Source organism: Cydia amplana, chromosome 5 (assembly GCF_948474715.1).
Source record: "Cydia amplana chromosome 5, ilCydAmpl1.1, whole genome shotgun sequence".
In the NCBI taxonomy this organism is placed as follows: domain Eukaryota; kingdom Metazoa; phylum Arthropoda; class Insecta; order Lepidoptera; family Tortricidae; genus Cydia; species Cydia amplana.
In genome coordinates, this window is record NC_086073.1 from 20,127,307 (window position 1) to 20,148,176 (window position 20,870).

Sequence of the window (20,870 nt, forward strand, 5' to 3'; positions counted from 1 at the left end):
TAAAAAAACGGTAGACCTTACGGAACGGAACGGTTGAGAAAGCAGACCTAGGCTCTCCGAAACATGTCGACCGAGTGACTTAAAACAAGTGAGTCTAAACTAAACCGTAAGATTATTCAACGGTAGACCTATAGGTCTCTATAGATACAGTCTTATATAGTTCAATGTCTTAAGCTCTACTTTAGCATGTTCGTTATACTCAATAAATCTATCAAGGATACTGGTTCTCATGAAAATCACAACAGACATTAACCACACTTAATGTGGGTAGGCAAAGATTTGATGAATTACCTATTTGTATTCACCGGCGAAATGCTCCTCACATAGAAAAGCGAAAGGATTTTATCGAAAACCTACGATACTTTGATTCATAATCTACTATAGAATGTAAGTAAAGCTTTTGAGGTCATAAAATTCTTAAAATTCAATTTTTCTTAAAGATTTAATACAACATCTTATTAGCACCGCTACATTCGTGATTAAACACGCTAAAACCTTACTAGCACCCACAAATACTTGTGTTATTTCATAAAACCTGCATTAGAACGGATAATTACACATTCTTGGACGTTCTAGACCTATATACATCCAGAACTTCATCGTAGAAACCACCTAGAAATCTTACAACCACCGCGTCAAATCTTACAAAGTTACGACACCTAATCCGCTTGACGTACCAAGCTTTAATAACATAGAACATTCTAGATTACTTACAGAATTTACTCTTCTCGGCATAGCTGAGTGTTATAGCGGCGAGGAGGAGCAACGCGAGCGGGGCCCGCGTCATGATACCGTGCGGCGCGCTCTTGGGGCGGCGCGCCGCGTACTGACGCTTGCCGCTATCGACCTCGTGCAGCGCGCATGCGTCAGAGGGTTGCTAGATGGTTTTTTTTAACAGTTATGGCCTGGATGCGAGTCCTTTAAGCAAAGGTTGCTATACTGGGTCAACCAAATTTTGTCAGTAAATAGGAACAAAAAAACTATACTCATCCTTTTCTTTTGGGTGCTAGTACTAGTGTAAGACAAAGATAGTGTGACTCTCTCTGTCTATGTTTGAAATCAAACAGACCTTTGACACACTATAGATGGAATTAGAGGCTTTTTACAGGGGGTTTTTTTTTGGGCACAGGTAAAGTATACAGCCATGAAAATATTGTTCAGAAGTATAGTTTTTTCTGAGTTATATTACTAGCATAAGCTGCTAGGCTAGATGGAATTAGATGCGTTTTTACTGGGGTTTTTTTGGGCACAGGTAAAAGTTATACAGCCATGAAAATATTTTTCTGAAGTGTGGCCTGGAAAACCAATTTTGTAAGTGCAGTTGAAAAAAACTATTCTCACCCATTTTTTCTGGGTTGTAAATTGTAATAGTAGCATAAGAAAAAATGCAGAATGATTCGCTCTACCCAAGCCCAATGACAAGTAACCCTTGCCAGCCTTGACAAACTATAAGACCAACTGTACTTGACAAACTGTAAGAGGTAGTCTGTGCGGAAAGACAAGAGTCGTGGAATGTATGGGGCCCGATATATTCCACGACTCTTCTCTTTCCGCACAGACTCTATGTATTGGCTGTCCAAACCAGTTACATACTCAAACCATTTCTTTGACATGTCAAAAGAGTCAGACCATCTCGTCGACAATAGTCGAATCAGGCTGTTCCGGGAAAAAAAAACGGGTTGCACTCCGGGAGTGCCGACAGAAGTGAAAACTCAATGACTAGTCCAAAATGTCTGCAGCACTATGTATAATTGACCCATCCTCCCTTCTATTGAAAACCTTTAGTTCCGAAATTGCTGGTCAGTGAGCTGGTTTAAAATTCGAAATTCAAATTTGTAGCATTAATTGTTTAAAATTCGAATAGAAATTGTAAAGTTACCTTGCAGACCTCGCATCTAAATATATTTGGTCATGATATTTTGAGTTTTATTCACCAGTACTGTGTACTAGAGTTCACTTTTATTAGCGATTTCATCAAGATATAGCTTTATTGAATTATATTTGAGTGACATAAAGTTAGAATGTAACTGTGAGATCCTCGTATTTCAGCCCGTACAAGATTAGAACCTTTTTCATGTAATGTCATTGAGTTTTTCTTTATTGATTTAAATGTCATCTAAATGAGTGGCCATCTAAATCTGACGGTCACGTGATCGCCTTACGCTGTCTCGAGTTATCATTTTTCCCCACCTCAAAAAGTGCCCAGCGCCGCTGAAGAAGTTTTCACTTCAAAAATCGAAATTTCTTTATCTGCCTCTCTATCGTTCGAATATGCAGGAGTGATAGAGACGGAGATAATGTAATTCCGATTTCCATTTTTCGCAGTAAGACTTTGTATTAGTGACAGATTGTGGTATCATTATAAACGTCATACTTAGCTATGAAATTAACGTCATAACTAATTAAAAATAGAAGAGTTTTATACTTGGTCAACCAGATCTTGACAGTAGAAAAAGGCGGCAAATTTGAAAAATGTAGGCGGGAAGGGATATCGTCCCATAGAAAATTTGAATTTGGCGCCTTTTTTTACTGACAAGATTTGGTTGACCAGCTATAAATAATAAATGAGACCTTTAGAGAAATGATCAAAATGTTAACATAACTCAAGAGGCTTCCATTTCAAAAACAAACACAGTGTTTTTCTTAACGTAATTCCGTTTAAAAACATAATACCTTGGAGATCCTTTAGATGCCTAGTATTTCTTAAGCAGGCAATACCTACCCTTATTCAGCACGATATTTTACCAACCAACCCTAACGCTTTCAAACCTAAAATTAACAAAAATCAACTTTATTGCTCACTAAATACGATCCACTACAGTTTTGCGTAACTGAAACATATTTTGTACCAAATTAACACTAGCGTTTAAAAAAGAAAGTCATTTAAAATACCACTCTAACGCATAAACAACAAGGTTTAAGCTGTAAAATTGTGACTGTAAAAATAAGTTGGTTCCAGAATACTACGTAGCACCGCTCACTCAATGACCGGGTCGTTCAGAGTGAGTCGACTCGGGCCGCGCTAATTAGAAGTCACATGGTACCATGAGATTTCATTCATTCAATGTATTGCTGGAGGAAAGAAAGAAATTAGCCGATTTACTACGCCTTAATTCTAAAGATTATACAATTTCTGCTAGTTCGTAATATTTGTTAAATGACCCTGTGCCGGTTGGCTAAATATTGTGTATTAGTTGCATATTGGACCGAGCGAGGGAGAAGCCTGAGCGAAACGTCTCAGCTTAGGTAATATAATAGATTGTTAAGAGGATAGGGGACGATCGATTCTCCATACAAACGTAGTCCTCATTTTCCTCTCTGATTTGATGTATTTTAACCTTAAATATGCCCGACCGTTTGATGGTTTTAAAAATGTGTATGAAACCTGTTTTCGCTCCTAACTCTTATATTAATAAAAAAAATCGAAAAAAATCAAACTGACACTGATTATGACTCTGATTAAAAATAAATCAAATTGTGTAAAATATTTTAAATTATGTTAATATACAGAGAGGAAAATGGGGAATACGTTTGTATGGAAAACCGGTTTCGACGGTGTCTTCCCCTTTCGTCTTAACCAATCAATTCATTCTAAAAAAAGAACAAAAAGAGAAATCCTAGATAAGAATATGTTAAGCCCTAAAGTCGGTGTCAGTCTCGAACCTAGGTCTTGACGGTGCTAAACCGGCACCAACTTCTCAAGTTGACGGAAATTGCCTAGACTAGCCGTATCGAGTGCCTAGGTATATAGGTCCTACGTATGCGTGTACTGGACACTTGAGGACATAGAGAAAGATAGTTAAATACACTTAATACATAGTTAAGAGCACTTATGTTCAAGATTAGTAGGTACTGAATTTATAAACTGAAATAGAGATTATACAAAGAAAAAGTGACCAAGTTCACCGGTGGCCGAGGCGGGAACACAAATCAAAAATATTTCATAAAAAAAACAACGGGTTGCACTCCGGGAGTGCCGACAGAAGTGAAAACTCAATGACTAGTCCAAAATGTCTGCAGCACTATGTACGAGTATAATTGACCCATCCTACTTTCTATTGAAAAACTTTAGTTCCGAAATTGCTGGTCAGTGAGCTGGTTTAAAATTCGAAATTAAAATTTGTAGCGTTAATTGTTTAAAATTCGAATAGAAATTGTAAAGTTACCTTACAGACCTCGCATCTAAATATTGGTCATGATATTTTGAGTTTTATTCACCAGTACTAGAGTTCACTTTTATTAGCGATTTCATCAAGATGTAGCTTTATTAAATTATATTTGAGTGATATAAAGTTAGAATTTAACTGTGAGATACTCGTATTTTAGCCCGTATAAGATAATAACATTTTTCATGTAATGTCATTGAGTTTTTCTTTATTGATTTAAATGCCATCTAAATGAGTGGCCATCTAAATCTTACGGTCACGTGATCGCCTTACGCTGTCTCGAGTTTATCATTTTTTCCCCACCTCAAAAAGTGCCCAGCGCCGCTAAAGAAGTTTTCACTTCAATAATTTGATTACTTCCCTACGTAAGTCTATTAGGTCCATACTTTACTCGTAATTACTGATTTTGCAGAATGGCCTTGTCTTGTTTGGTTTCCACGCATTCAATATGAAAAGTAGAGTGTTTAACTCGGGTGAAGGCACCATTTCCGTCTCGGACTATTGGCGCTCACACTGCGTTCGAGCACCAAACTACCGCGACAAAAATGGGTGCCTTTCGACCCTTGGTTAACAATCTACTATTAAACGCTTCGTAGTCTGTTCTACTAAATAAATAGCTGTAATATGTAGTAAACCTTTTTACATTTATTTTAATCTACTCTCTTCACTGCACTTATTATAATACGAGTATACGTATACGAAGCACTTGACAGTCGCTGAAAACTAATCACTGACAACTAGCTCCATCTAACTGAAATAGATAACTTTATTCATTTGTTTCGAACGCGACTCCAAACACAACTCCAAAACCACATTAGCCTCTCAAATCATTCAATCTAATTTCAACTTTTTAGTATTGTAGTAAAGTCTAATTTTCCATGGAGTGACACGGGTTTTTATATCGTTTTAGATGTGTGTCGTTTATGTGGAGGTATGGGGGGCACTTGGGAACTCTCTTCTGGAGGGTACTAGACTCTGTGGAGTACACTTGAAACATAAAGGTGTGTCTTACAAGTTTAAGTGCGTATACACAAGAATATGTATGTGTAAATTAGGGACTGATAATGTTATGGACAAGAAGGAGTTTATAAATTAGTATTTTATGCGAGAAGTTAAATAATTGTTTTTTCTTGCAAATACATACTCGTACTTTCCAATTTATTTTAGACAAGGAATACTTGTTGCATGTGAACCATGTACGGTCACGCTCCGTGATTGTTGAGCCATTTAGGGTTCTAACTAAATTGGACACTCCATAGCGTAAGTAATAAATAACCAACTTAGCGTAGGCAATAATCACGGAGCGTGACCGTACCTAGTAAAAAAATAATAAATATTATGGAATAACCTTAAATACTTAAATCGACCTAGTCTCACAGTAAGTTTATGTTGTGGGTACCAGAGAATGTTCTAGATCGTTCACTTGCTCGGACCCAAAATCAACTCTCGCTGCAAAAACTTTATTTTACCTCGAGTTCCACAAATAATTGGTACCTACCGCTCGTTTCTTTGAGCTCTAGCTCTCTGCATTCAGTAGTAGACACTTTATTATTAAACGGATCTCATCTCTACCAATTGGGAGAGTACAAAAGTCATGCGACTAATAAGTATAGATTTGATGTCAGGAGCACATTCGAATCGGCCTGTTAACTTTATCGCGGCGCGACTGTACCACGCACTATGCATCCAAATACTGGAAACCTACGAAATACAACTAATGATAGTAATTACAATCTTATCTGATAAGCGCGAAAACCCACGATACGCACAAGTAGACTGTAATTTCGGCGGCTGGCTATCATCAGCGGTGGCCTGGGGTACCTCGACCGGCTACAGTTTGATGGCTAATTGGTATTCGAGACCTCTGCTGATCCTGAAAGGATTAGTTTTTTATCTAATTTTTATTTTTAATCTTGATCGATTCGGGTAATTAATTGATTGTTTTGACAGTTGGGTTGCAGTTTTTGTCGCTGCATTTCATAAATCATTTATTTGCTTGAAAAGGGTACAGTTACAGATGTTCACGTTTTTTTGTGTCAGATTAGAAATGAAAGCCTCTTCTGTATAAGGTATTTGTATTGTTTTCTGTTATGTGCACTGTACAATAAATAGTATTTGTATTGTATTGTATTGTGATAATAATTGGATAGGACTTCCGATTCGAGCGCCATCTTGGTAATCACGCCTCGTGATTAATTCCTTTGTTTTTTAGGGTTCCGTACCCAAAGGGTAAAAACGGGACCCTATTACTAAGACTCCGCTGTCCGTCCGTCCGTCCGTCCGTCTGTCACCAGGCTGTATCTCACGAACCGTGATAGCTAGACAGTTGAAATTTTGTTGTTGAGACAGATGATGTATTTCTGTTACCGCTATAACAACAAATACTAAAAACAGAATAAAATAAAGATTTAAGTGGGGCTCCCATACAACAAACGTGATTTTTGACCGAAGTTAAGCAACGTCGGGCGGGGTCAGTACTTGGATGGGTGACCGTTTTTTGCTTGTTTTGCTCTATTTTTTGTTGATGGTGCGGAACCCTCCGTGCGCGAGTCCGACTCGCACTTGGCCGGTTTTTTATTAATATTGTTTAAAGTGTAATATCGATAGCTTATTGTACAGTGTCTTATGTGGTTTGTGCAGTGAATGTAAAAATAATGATTCGTAAAATGCGTTTTGCTAACCCGACACCCAATTCAGTACACTTGTGTGTAATTATTTCTCATTCTAATGTGTTATTATTTCTATTCACGCTATCATAACGCAAAACACACATTCGCATATCTATTGGTATTGCTAAAGACAATTAAATAATAAAGATTGTCAATATCATGCTAAGTCGTAATATACCATAGTCTATTGTACTCACGGTCCATGTTTCTAGAATAAGAAGCTTTATTTATTTATTTATCCTTTATTGCACATAAAATAATAAGTACAAATGGTGGACTTAATGCAATCTCTGCCAGTCAACCACTGGGCCAAAAAGAGACGTTTGTTAGGTGCCAGCAAAAAGCAAACGGTAGAGCAGACGGCTAGCAAGGTCAAGCACAAAAAAAATGTGACGTTATCTATGAAAAGGGAGCTTATTGTCGATGGCGCTTACGCCATTAATGATGCTCCGATATAAATACAAAGCCGCGCGACGCTGTGTGGCGTAAGCGCCATCGACAATAAGGTCCCTTTTCGTAGATAATGACCCAAGTCAGATAGCTTAAGAGATGGCGTAATAAGTAGTCGTGAGCCAAGCGCGCAAGAACAATTTAGCAATAACGCGTCATTTTTGATTTTATACTAGCAAAAAGCAGAGCTTTGTAAGGGCTCGCGGAGTTTTTCTACCTAAAAGTGACAGTCCATTTCCAACCGCAGCTGCACTACTGTTCATTTTCCTATGGAAATTGACAGTAACAGCGACGCATTCAGTACCAGTAGTGCAGCTGCGGTCAGAAATGGAATGTTACCCTAAACGTACCGGACCGCGACTTTGATCCAGTCCGAGGCTTGTTCTATATTCGATCGAGTGGGTAAGTAATAAGTCCGTTAAGGACGCAGCTATAAGTGAGAGCAAGAAAGAAATATACCTACTAATTGGACCCCGGTCGCTGTCCGGTACGCCTGTCTGTTACAACTTTTACTTTGTCAATTAAAACGTGTCCAGACGACAAAATCAAATTTCCAATATCATCCACACGAAATATACAATTTCATAAGCGCTTATTACATCCTGCACGGTCGCCCAGCCCAGTACTTTTTGTAAGGAAGCCAACTGGCTTTCCTACATAATGTTGGGTCAGCGAGCCAATGTCCTTGAATTTATTTATGCATCCACACCACACAATTGAGCGTAAAACTATCCCGTCTGGACACCTACTGGCGGTAATCATAAACTTACGTATAATTTGCTCTCTTAAGTGCTCATCAAGACGAGTGAGATGACCAAAACAGCGTGTGCCTATGTTGCAAGTGTTGCAACAAACGTGAGTTCCACTAAATACTGCCAGGGTTCAGCTATAGCTCTATCTTGAGTATCTCCTAAGTGCTCAAAAAGACGAGTCGGATAACCAAAACAGAGTGTGCCTATATTGTATAAAACCCGAGCTCTACTAGGTACTGCCAGAGTTCAGCATCAGCTACCTTGGGTACTACTCTACCAAGTGATCATCATATCGAGTCGGATATCCAAAACAGCGTGTGTCTATGTTGCACCAAACCCGAGCTCTACTAGATACTGCCAGGGTTCAGCATCAGCTCTATCTTGGGTACTACTCTCCTAAGTGCTCATCAAGACGAGTGAGATGACCAAAACATCGTGTGCCTATATTGCAACAAACCTGAGTTTCACTAAATACTGCCAGGGTTCAGCTACAGCTCTATTTTAGGTATCTCACAAGTGCTCAAAAAAACGAATAGGATGACCAAAACAGCGTTTGCCTATGTTGCACCAAACCTGAGTTCCAATAGGTACTGCCAGGGTTCAGCATCAGCTCTTTCTTGGGTACTGCTCTCCCAAGTGCTCATTCTAACGAGTCGGATGTCTAAAACAGCGTGTATCTATGTTGCACCAAACCTGAGTTCTACTAGGTACAGCCAGGGTTTAGCATCAGCTCATCAGCTCTATCTTGGGTACTGCTCTCCCAAATGCGCATCAAGATGTGTCGGATGACTAAAACAGAGTGTGCCTATGTTGCACCAAACCTGAGTTCTACTAGGTACAGCCAGGGTTCAGCATCAGCTCATCAGCTCTATCTTGGGTACTGCTCTCCCAAGTGACCATCAAGAAGTGTCGAATGACTAAAACAGCGTGTGCCTATGTTGCACCAAACCTGAGTTCCACTAGGTACAGCCAGGGTTCAGCATCAGCTCTATCTTGGGTACTACTCTCCTAAGTGCTCATCAAGACGAGTCGGATGACCAAAACAGCGTGTGCATATGTTGTATTAAACGCCAGCTCCACTAGGTACTGCCAGGGTTCAGCATCAGCTATCTTGCGTACTGCTCTACCAAGTGATCATCATGACGAGTCGGATGTCCAACCCAGTGTGTGTCTATGTTGCACCAAACCTGAGTTCCGCTAGGTACAGCCAGGGTTCAGCATCAGCTCTATCGTACTGCTCTCCCAAGTGCTCATCAAGACGTGTCGAATTACTAAAACAGCGTGTGCCTATGTTGCACCAAACCTGAGTTCCACTAGGAACTGCCAGGGTTCTGGGTCATTTTGTTGAACTGCACGCCGACGTTGCAATTGGCGTGCAGTCGGCGTGCAGTTTCCATACAAGTTGCAGTCGGGTTGTAGCCCGTCTACAACCCGACTGCGACTGTTAGGGCCGATCGATACAGACGGCCTAATATACTTATCTTTATTTATAATTTTGGCAGTTCCAGCAATAGTAACACTAAAACTGTTTCTCGAACTGATAATACCTACCCGATTTAAGTTTGCTACCACAACATGACTGATCAGTTCATCGGCGTCACAGAACAGAACATACGAGTAAATTGACCTCCGCAGTGAATATACAGCAAGATTAAGGGCAAAAAACGGGACCCTATCACTAGTTAAGACTTCGCTGTCCGTCCGTCCGTCCGTCCGTCCGCCCGTCCGCCCGTCCGTCCGTCTGTCACCAGGCTGTATCTTATGAACTGCGATAGCCAGACAGTTGAAATTTTCACAAATGATGTATCTCTTTTAGCGCTATAACGACAAATACTAAAAATAAAATAAAATAAATATTTAACGGGGGCTCCCATACAACAAACACGATTTTTTTGCTCTATTTTTTGTTGATGGTGCGGAACCCTCCGTGCGCGAGACCGACTCGCACTTGGCCTGTTTTTTTGTATTCATCGTTGTTAGCACATAGTACATTTAGCACGAATTTTAATTCATAATTTTTCTAACAGATGGCGCTAGTAGTAATACAAAGTGTTATTCCTTTATTTTTTATTTTTTAGGTTTATAAAATGATATTTTTATGTTTGATAACACATCTAGACATGAATTTAAATTACTATGTTAAATTTCAAACCTATAAGTGCGATAGTTTTTCCGTAAAGTGTACCACAAGAATGCATAGTTTGTCGAATAGTGATAGGGCTCGCTTCGCTCGCCCTAATTATACCTATGAGGATTTGGTAAGTACACAACGGTAAGCCTGACCAGTTATAAGATTATTATCAAGAGGGCGCTGTTATTCTCATGTACAGGGTGACAGTTCAGTATAGTATGAAAATATTAGTTCCAGTGAAATTCCGCTACATGGCGCGTGATGATATATTCCTGGTCAGGCTTAACTTGATTTGTACAAAGCCGTCAGTCAGAGATTGTAAGTCTAATTACTTTCCTAGTCTCTTACTAATTGAAGGAGCGATTACCCTCGAATTGATAATTCAGATCCATTATCGGTTATTCGTTGTGCATTGGGTAGGAAATCCGGATGGAACTACGTATTAGAGATAAGTACATATTAGTCTACAGAATTAATTATAGGTAAAAGCTAAGCATCAATAGCCCCTTTTGCGTATATTAATGAAATAATCTGATAGACTGAATTCATTGCACTCTATGTATATGACACCGTAAGATTGTGAACCCGTTAGTTTATATAATCTAACGTAGGTTAGGTTAGGTTAGTTTATAATCTCCCTATACCGTCAGTTTATAATTTAACTAGCGAGATTATAATCTAACGAAGTGTTTACAATTTTACGGTGACATATATAAAGTGGGGTCCCGTTGTTTCTCATAAAGTTTTAAGTCATAATGTATTGTTTGTCATATTATCATTAGTCATAAAACTGAAACCGTTAACATTTCAGGATTTTCGTTAGGTTATCCTATAGATAGGTCAGCAGCAGCAGCAGCAGTCAGCAAGTCAAAAACTGAATACATGGAATATCTGTACGATCCAAACCCAAATTATAGGGCAGCTAATACCATTTACTACCCCGATGGAACACCTGTACCAAAAGTGACACAGTTTAAATACCTGGGCTCTTTGATGACAGCAGACGCAAACATCGATGCAGACGTAGCGCATAGAGTAAACGTGGGGTGGCAAAAATGGAGAAGCTTAACAGGCATCATGTGTGACCCTCGAATGCCAATCAAAACTAAGGGAAAGGTATACAAGACTGCAATAAGACCTACTTTACTGTACGGCGCTGAATGTTGGTCAGTCAAACAAAGACACGAACAGAAATAAATGAAATGAAAATGTTGAGATGGTCGGGGGGTGTTACTAGACTAGATAAAATTAGAAACGAACATGTAAGAGGTAGTTTCAAGGTAGCTCCAATACCTGAAAAAATAACAGAAAGTCGACTAAGATGGTACGGACACGTTATGCGAAGAGACGATGACAATGTGGTTCGTAAGGCGCTGGAATTGCCTGAAATAAAACGCGGTAAAGGGCGCCCGCCCGGCACCTGGTGGACAAACATGACCCGAACAATAAAGCATGCCAAGTTAGACATAAAGACAATCCAGGACAGAAATGCCTGGCGTAAATTAATTAGGAGAGCCGACCCCACCTAAAGTGGTAAAAGGGAAAGAAGAAGAAGAAGATCCTATAGATAGGTTAGGTTAAGTTAGGTTTGTTTTATGGCAATCCTGAAAAGTGACGCGTTTCTGAACCAAATGAATTATGACTAACGAAAATTCGGGCAAACAATACATTATGGCTTAAAACTATTTGGGAAACAATAGAGACCCATATAAAGTTGGTCAAACTAATTTGTCAGTCAGTAAGAACCAGGAAAACTATACTCATCTTTTCTTTTGGGTGCTAGTACTAGTGTAAGACAAAGATAATATGATTCTCTGTGTCTATGTTTGAAATGAGACAGTCATTTGACAAACTATACTTAAGTAATCATTGTGAGTAGGTTATTCTATAACAATATTATGTACCATGGTTGGCAATAAACGATTATGATGATGATGATTATGACACTTCATAACTGCCACCAATACTCCGGTCTCTATAAGTCACCCTTGATTAATGCCGTCGACTGTACAGCCCGGAGTAATATCAGTCACATTAATAATTATAGTCGTTGTTTGTCTGTCTGTACGATTTACGGCTCTGATAATGGGGTGGCTAACAGATGCCGGTTACCGAAGACACTCACCAAAGTCCTATGACAATATTGACAAAGAGGGTCGTATTGTTTCCCATAAAGTTTTAAGTCATAATGTGTTGTTTGTCCGCATTTTCGTTAGTCATAATTTGTTTTTTTTTTTTCAGAAACGCGTAACTTTTGAGGATTGCCATAAAACAAACCTAACCTTTTTAGGGTTCCGTAGCCAAATGGCAAAAAACGGAACCCTTATAGATTCGTCATGTCTGTCTGTCTGTCTGTCTGTCCGTCTGTCTGTCCGTCCGTATGTCACAGCCACTTTTCTCCGAAACTATAAGAACTATACTGTTGAAACTTGGTAAGTAGATGTATTCTGTGAACCGCATTAAGATTTTCACACAAATGGATAGGTCTTCAAAAATGATATTGAGGTTTCTAATATCATTTTTTTCTAAACTGAATAGTTTGCGCGAGAGACACTTCCAAAGTGGTAAAATGTGTGTCCCCCCCCCCCCTGTAACTTCTAAAATAAGAGAATGATAAAACTAAAAAAATATATGATGTACATTACCATGTAAACTTCCACCGAAAATTGGTTTGAACTAGATCTAGTAAGTAGTTTTTTTTTATACGTCATAAATCGCCTAAATACGGAACCCTTCATGGGCGAGTCCGACTCGCACTTGGCCGCTTTTTTTTATTAACAAATCAAATCAAATATCATTTATTGTCAGGAAACTAAGGCCCATAGATACATACCTTATAAACGAACATACATACAATAATAAAAATCTTACAAACTAAAAATTATTTCGGCGACACGGAGGTTTTCTGTTGTGGCGCATGTTCCGGTGTAGGATTTGGCAGATTCCCGCGGAACCGCCGAAACACCACACCCTTCGGCCAGAAGTCCGCGCTGGCGATGGTTACCAGCAGCGGCCGCGGCACACGCACCACGAACGAGGTGAAGTGCACGTAATGGCGCGATTTAACGATGTGGTAATGCTGTATGGTCGCGTACTGTGCGGTTTAAGAGGAAGTTCCTCCCGCGGACGTTCCGGCTGTGGAATGAGCTCCCTTCCGAGGTTTTCCCTAGGCTCTACAGTATGGGGTTCTTCAAAAATTTGTGTACAGGTTTTTAAAAGGTCGGCAACGCGCAAGTAACACCTCTGGAGTTGCAGGCGTCCACAAACGGTGACTGCTTACCATCAGGCGGGCCGTATGCTTGTTTGTCACCGATGTGATATTAAAAAAAAGTCGCACGCCTACCGCTAGGCTACGCATAACAGCCGTATTTACATCAAAGTGATCGTTGAGGATCGGAAACATGTGTTGAGGGACGGTTTCACTCGGGCGGAAACTTGCGATTAGCAGACTGGAAATATTCGAGCTGAACACAGACTACTGCCAGTAGATACCGCTTTAAGGGGCCCACTAATTAACAGTCCGCCGGACGGAATCGGCCTGTCAGTTAGAACAAAATTTTGACAGTGCCGAACAACTGACAGCAGGCCGATACCGTCCGGCGGACTGTTAATCAGTGGGCCCCTTTAAGGATGACTTACGTTAGACCGGGCCGTGTCCGGGCCGGAGCTTCCAGAGCTTCGTTTTCTATGGAAAGCATCACGTGATCACCTGTCATCTGTCATAGAAAAGTAAGCGCTGGAAGCTCCGGCCCGGACACGGAACAGTCACGGCCCGGTCTAACGTGAGTCATCCTTTATGAAGCGGACCCCTTTGCGAGGCTTTGTGAGGTTGTTTGGAAGAGCAATATAATATATAAAACTTTCGCGTTTTGAACACATATGAACTCACATTTATAGACGACCGTCTATCGCGAAATTTCTTTTGCACAAATCTCTGTTTTGACATTTTGCTGGGACATCAGTTAGCCGCGACCACGACCAGTGAAACCTGTGTCGAAACGTCGGTAAATAAAGGTAATAAAACTAATAAAATAAGAAAAAATATTAATAATAACTACAACATACTTAATTCGATTTGCCGATTTCGTTGAAAAAAGGTGACGTCACACCAGGGGGGAGGGGTTTGCCAAATGTGACCATGTAAGTTTTAAGCTAAGGTATATGCATATATATATATATGCAATATGCATGTTATTAACTCATAATTTGTAACATTTACATTTCATTAATTTCGTTATTGTCATAAAAAGTTATAACAATGCTCCGTCTAATAAGTGGTGATCTGTGAAGCTGAATAACAAATGTTACTGGAAATCCTCCCCCGTAATGGCCACTTTACAGGCGATAACTTACAACCTAACAATTATGGGCTTCTCTGATCCTCTCTAGTTTCTAACAACCTTGCAGACCTATATGTCCATCGGCCTACTTCGAACATTAAAATACGTCAAAAATATGCTCAAGATACGACATGGATCGGATACATCAGTGTCAAAAGTGACATTTGGTTTCAAGATCGCATCGATAGCAAATTTTTGACGTATCTTAAAGTTCGAATCAGGCCGTATTAGGTCGTGGCCAGATCTTAGAATTGATCATTTCGTGAGGTAGAATCGTTTCATGAAATGATCGGTTGGTCACATCATGCAAAAGTCAAACCTAACTAAAAAGCATTTTATGAAATAATATAATAATTCTATGATCTAGCTACGACACCTTACTAAAATAATATAAGTAAAACCGTTCCGTTATTGACCGAGCGAAGCGAAGGTCTCCATTTGTACGTCCGGCTGTTATCCTCTACAGGTCGCTCTACTCAACCGATAGGCAGGGTCGATTGTAAAATGTTATTTTTTTAATTCAGGGTTTGGAAATCTCTTCTGTGATTTTTTTTACGATCCATATTTTTAAGGAAATAAACTCACTAAATTATCGGGTAAACCGACTCTGCAAAAAATGAGTTTAAACACTAAACTAACAAATTATAACCTTTATAACATCAGTCTTAAAGACCATTATTAAGATAGTCATGAAAATTACCAATTCATTGTCCGCATTCTTTCACACAATTGTTACGATTTCTACTTCTCTAGAAACATGGAAAATTAAACCTTATTGCTTTGAGATATGACTCATGATATTTAAAAAAATTGCAACCATATTTTTCCCAAACTAAATTGAACTCTTTGCCTTTACGTTACGGTTTAATTTTGTCAGTCACATAGATGCACTCATGTTTTAAATGTTCTGTTTAGCTAAATTGAACCCTATGGGATTGTGTTAAGGTTGATTATTCAGCAGGAGTGTGAGTGTTTCACTGGTAGGAATTCATTGACGATAGCGTGTGAATGATAGATTTTGATACGGATCTGCGGATATGTCGACTGTATGTACTATTAGGTCTCTTTAGTGGATTTAGGAAATTGATATAGTTGGTCAAACCAAATTGTCAGTAAATAAGAACAAAAAACTATACTCATTCTTTTCTTTTTGGGTGCTAGTACTAGTGTATAAGACAAAGATAGTATGATTCTCTCTGTCTATGTTCGAAATGAGACACCCCTTTGACAAACTAACAAACTATATGTCATCACTTAGGTTCGCATCCCAAAAAGTGCATTTATAGTTTGTCAAAAGACTGTCTCATTTCAAACATGGACAGAGAAATCATACTAAATGGATGACTGGTAGAAAATGCCTCAAGGCGTTAAGTCCGCCATTTGTACTCTTTTTGTGTAAATTTGTGCAATAAAGTTTAAATAAATAAATAAAAAATAAATACTATCTATGTCTTATACTAGTACTAGCACCCAAAAGAAAAGAATGAGTATTTATTTAGTATAATATAATAATATTTAGTTTAGTATAATATTTTTTGTTCTTATTAACCGACAAATTTGGTTTGACCAACTATATTTGTAAGTGAGGAAAAGAGATTCTCAGAACTATCTAAATTACATATTTAATAATAAAATTGTATCATTTGACTAATCACTAGAACAAGTGACATCAATTATTTACCTAATTAGACAATCATTAGGTTCAAGCAATGCTGTCTTATCTTTATCTACTACGTAATTATCTATCTAATACCTTTAAACGAGCAATTCTTGTTTATTTATTTATTTATTTATTTATTTATATATATATTTCGGCGATCTCGGAACGGCTCTAACGATTTCGATGAAATTTGCCATATGGGGGTTTTCGGGGGCGAAAAATCGATCTAGCTAGGTCTTATCTCTGGGAAAACGCGCATTTTCAAGTTTTTATACGTTTTCCGAGCGAAGCTCGGTCACCCAGATATTATAATTTATATGCAAATAAACAACTTATCTTCGTCCAGTCTGTATGCCCTCTTAATTATTATCTTATATATTATAATTAAGGTCAAATCAATCTATCACGTACGCTTTAAAGAAGTGTCGCACGCAGCTCTGTTTTATATTAACTTTAAATACGCCCATTTTGTACCATTTGGAGTTGAAACTCTAGGTCCATGGGGTCCCAGCGCGCATAAGTTGTTCGCAGAAATCGCGAAGCGTCTGGTTGACGTAACTGGTGACCGAAGAGCTGGCGGCTACCTCGCACAAGGTATCAGCATTGCGATACAGCGAGGAAATGTCGCCAGCATCCTTGGTACAATGCCTCAAGGGCCTATTTTAGATTTAAGCTAGTTATTAATTTCTTTTAGTAATACCACTGTATATATCTTGTTTGTGAACACAAATATATGGCACAAATACCCCCTATTAAATGTTCAGTTTCAAATTGGTAAACTTCAAATCCATCGTAAAATCTATTTAAAAGTGCAGTTCTAAGCCGGTGCGTGATTTTAAGTCTGTAAATAGAAGCAAATTGAATTAGTGCGCGCGTCAGTTACAGTATGCACCGGGCCGTGCGCCGCAGTAGTCTTTAACACATGTAATTATTATTCAATAATTCGTTTTACGCGCAGTGTAGTGATAGCGGGCGACATGAGCGCGCGCGCAGCCTCGCCCGCTCTCATAGAGATCGCGGAACCCGACGCCGCGGACTGCCCCACCCTCGCCCTACTCCCTGAAGGCAACGTCAAACACAAAAACTACAGAATGCTCAACGAAAACCTCCGCGCCTACACCCCGACTGGAGACATCCACACGTCACCAGAAAAAGGAAAGCTTGTCGCCAAATTTGATGTATCTTCCTCAATCTCACCACCGCGAGCAAGAATACTGGAGCTGCTCAGACCTGATGACCCTGGACGTGAAAGCTTGGAAGCCATAGTTCGACCAGTTTCAAGAAGAGGCTTAACCCGACCTCTTGACGAAGACACAAGAAGATTCTTGCAAAGAGCGCTTCTATCCCCAAGCCCTTACGGATTTTCAGCAGATTCACCAGAACCTCTCCATCGATCTGCTAAAGCACCGTATACAACTGAGCCTACAACTCCAGAACCTGAAGAAAAACCTCCGCAGAAAAAGGGTCGGTCGTTAGCCGATGAGCTGCGTGATGCTGAGGACGAGACAAGTGAAAAGAAGGATATATACTTGGAGTTTATCAAGCGTGGTGGTGGTTTGAAGGATGCAGTGGAACGGGAGAGATTAGGGAAGCTCGCGTTGTCAGTGGAACAAGACAGTGATAGTGAGAGTGAGGACAGTTTGACAATTGCCGCTCGGAGGCTGGACGCGTTGCTGGAGGAGTCCCGAGGGCTACACAAGGAGCTGCAGGGCATCCACCAGGACATGCAGGTGCTGGCCCAACGCGTGTCTCGCCGCGACCTCTGACGCGTTCGTACATGAATCACGACGATTGGCTGTTTGGTCACAATTCTTCTCTTTTCGGGTCGCACTTCTTTAAAATTCTCTTTCTGGCTTTGAACTACATCTTCTTGGTTAAAATCTATTTCCACTGGATCTAATACTATTTCTGCTGGTGTGTGATATCAACAACAAGGTGGGCAACAATTAGGCGTGCTTGGTTGAGGGTTTCACAGCTTATTTTCTTATCTGCACTGGTGCATGTAGGTCAAAAAATACCTGTCATTTTAAAACAATATTAGGTACCAATGAAATGAGCTGTCAAGAAAAACAACAATGCCCCAGGCAAGTTTAGGGCTACATTTTTGAATTAATCATTTTGTTATTCAAAGTTACCATGTAAATAAAGTAATAAATATTCGTTATTATACATTTCACTGCTGGGCTGTCAAGAAAAGAAACAATATTAATCAAATCAAAATACCGGGCATATCCGCGACCACCAAACGGTTATCAGTGCAACTGATAAGCGCTGATAACGGGGTCCATTGACGCTGGTGATAATGCATTTGCATATTACAATTAATTGATATCTTTAATTGGCCTGTTTATTTCTAAAGGTTGAGATTTGAAAGACGCATGGACAGAGGAGCTATTTCGCAATTAGTTAATATTTTAGTCTATGCTCAAAAATGTGGTTATTTCATATATTTATTTAGTTTTATGTTACGTAATTACTTCTTAAACATTTTAATTTATGAATTCAGTTAGCTAATAATGGCAGGGGCATTTGACTTATAAACATATGAATAAGTATTTTATTTATCCTTTTAGTCATAATAATTGATCGTTCCTCGCGTACCTACTCAATAATAACATAGGTAGGTTTTCCTATAGTGTCACAATTTATAATGTTTATCCCTACTCAATTCTCACAGGCTATACCTAACTACCTACCTAATATCTATACCTACAGATAACTACAAAGGTGTTTAAAAAAATACAAATTACTTATGAACCATTGCGATTTGGAAAGTTACCACTGCCACTGGAACATCTTGCCATAAGCGACATTCGAACTCTACAAATTGATCTCATTATACAACAGCTGCGTTCCGCCCTCAGAGCAGTGGTTCCGCCAGATCCGCTGCGAGTGATACTTATCAAAATGAGATCAGACATAAATCTGTCAAGTTCCCCGCGTTATCCCGGCTTTTTGCCACGGCCCATGAGAGCCTGGGGCTTGGCAACTAATCCCGAGATTTGGCGTAGGCACTAGTTTTTACAAAAGCGACTGCCATCTGACCTTCCAATTCAGAGGGGAAACTAGGCATTGTTGGGATTAGTCCGGTTTCCTCACGATGTTTTCCTTCACCAACTGTCAAGTTCAAATGCCACTGTTTAAAGGTGACAACAGTAAACTAATGAAAACATACGCCATAAACTGCTCATAAAACTCCATATTACCGGTAATTAAATAGAATACTAATTAGGCAGGTAACAACCGGTAACAGATTCACGCCCCAGTTGGTGTTTGCATCACCATTAGTGTTAAAAATGTTTTAACGTCGCTTGGCCAAAGATCACAATTACGACTTACGAGTACTTACCGGGTGCCTAACCAAGATGCCAATCGTTTGCGCAACGACAACGTAAAGCTGTCTGTCTCCCTATCGCACGAATCGTGTAAGAGTGATAGAGAGACAGAAACAGAGCGGGTTGGCGGGTCAACAAAAAAACCGGCCAAGTGCGAGTCGGCCTCGCTTTCCAAGGGTTCCGTACATTACACAATTATTAACAATATCAAAAACTAAGTAATTAACTCCGACTCACGCTTCTCTGCACTTTTCTAATAGGTTTTCCTGTCATCTATAGGTAAAGAACTATTTTGTGTATTTTTTTTATCATTTTAAACCCAGTAATTTCGGAGATAAAGAGAGGGTAATTTTTTGCATATTTTTTACAATATTCTCTTTCATTTCATATATTATGTAACACGATATAGTTTGAAGAACTTTATTTTTTAATTTTGTCATATACCCCCCCAAAAGTGACCTCCATGTTTAAAATTCATTTGTTTACGTTACATGTCCGTGTTTGGGTCACAAACTTACATAATATATGTGTACCAAACTGTATTGGTCCAGTAGTTTTGGAGAAAATAGGCTGTGACAGACGGCCAGACAGACAGACGCACGAGTGATCCTATAAGTGTTCCGCTTTTTCCTGTTGAGGTACAGAACCCTAAAAATAGAGCATCTGAGCAATGCTAACAAATATTTTCTAAATTTCAGGCGCAATGCGTGCGCGCCGGCCGTTGCGCGGCGGCGGCGCGTGCGCTTGACGCCGAGTGCCGCTCGCTGCGTTTCCTCGACGACGTGTTGGCCCTCCTGAGGGGCGATGTGACCGCTGCCAGTGCCCGGGCTTGGCCTTTTGCGTTACCTACTAGGTTGCCTGGAAGAAACTACATAATTTGAGGTAAAATATGCTGGGTATCTTCAATAAAATGTTGCGAGCTTGAGCTAATGTGTAAACTGCGTTTCCTCAACGACGTCTTGGCCCTCCCGAGGGGCGATGTGACCGCTGCCAGCGCCCGGGCTTGGCCTGTTGCTTTACCTACTAGATTGCCTGGAAGAAACTATATAATTTGAGGTAAGATATGCTACACAGCATAAAACTGTACTCTACTCTATGCTCACTACATAGTATAAAACAAAGTCGCTTCCCGCTGTCTGTCCCTATGTATGCTAAAACTACGCAACGGATTTTGATGCGGTTTTTTAAATAGATAGAGTGATTCAAGAGGAAGGTTTATGTATAATTTGTTAACCCGTGCGAATCCGGGGCGGGTCGCTAGTCTTCAATAAAATGTTGCTTGAGCTAATGTGTAACTAGCTGCGTTTCCTTGACGAGTTGACGACGTTTTGGCCTTCCAGAGGGCCTACCGCGAACCACGTTCGACG

The 20,870-nt window shown here is 39.7% G+C and overlaps 2 protein-coding genes across 3 annotated transcripts in view; one reads left to right on the forward strand and one right to left on the reverse strand.

The window, feature by feature from the left end:
- The window catches only part of LOC134648363 (uncharacterized), a 96,345-nt gene extending 95,466 nt beyond the window's left edge, over positions 1–879 (reverse strand). Inside the window, exon 1 of the mRNA XM_063502884.1 lies at positions 715–879. Within this exon, the coding sequence (XP_063358954.1) occupies positions 715–787 (73 nt within the window). The 5' untranslated portion in view covers positions 788–879. The remainder of the gene's footprint in view (positions 1–714) is intronic.
- A 16,054-nt stretch (positions 880–16,933) lies between these two features.
- On the forward strand, positions 16,934–20,386 carry LOC134648536 (uncharacterized). Of its 2 annotated transcripts, none has more exons than XM_063503056.1 (2): positions 16,934–17,898; positions 20,202–20,386. In XM_063503056.1, exons 1-2 carry the CDS (start codon positions 17,146–17,148, stop codon positions 20,382–20,384), a joined length of 936 nt encoding a protein of 311 aa, XP_063359126.1. In that variant the 5' UTR covers positions 16,934–17,145; the 3' UTR covers positions 20,385–20,386. The 2 variants fall into 2 exon arrangements, with proteins under 2 accessions (XP_063359126.1, XP_063359127.1); XM_063503057.1 differs by having other exon boundaries at positions 16,934–17,937; positions 20,202–20,338.
- Positions 20,387–20,870: the final 484 nt, after the last annotated feature.

What these genes read in the sequence shown, in the direction of transcription:
- LOC134648536 (XM_063503056.1), top strand. Translation starts at nt 17,146, where the DNA reads ATGAGCGCGCGCGCAGCCTCGCCCGCTCTCATAGAGATCGCGGAACCC. An exon ending in GCATCCACCAGGACATGCAG is followed by an intron (nt 17,899 to 20,201) that starts GTGCTGGCCCAA and finishes TCTAAATTTCAG; the next exon opens with GCGCAATGCGTGCGCGCCGG.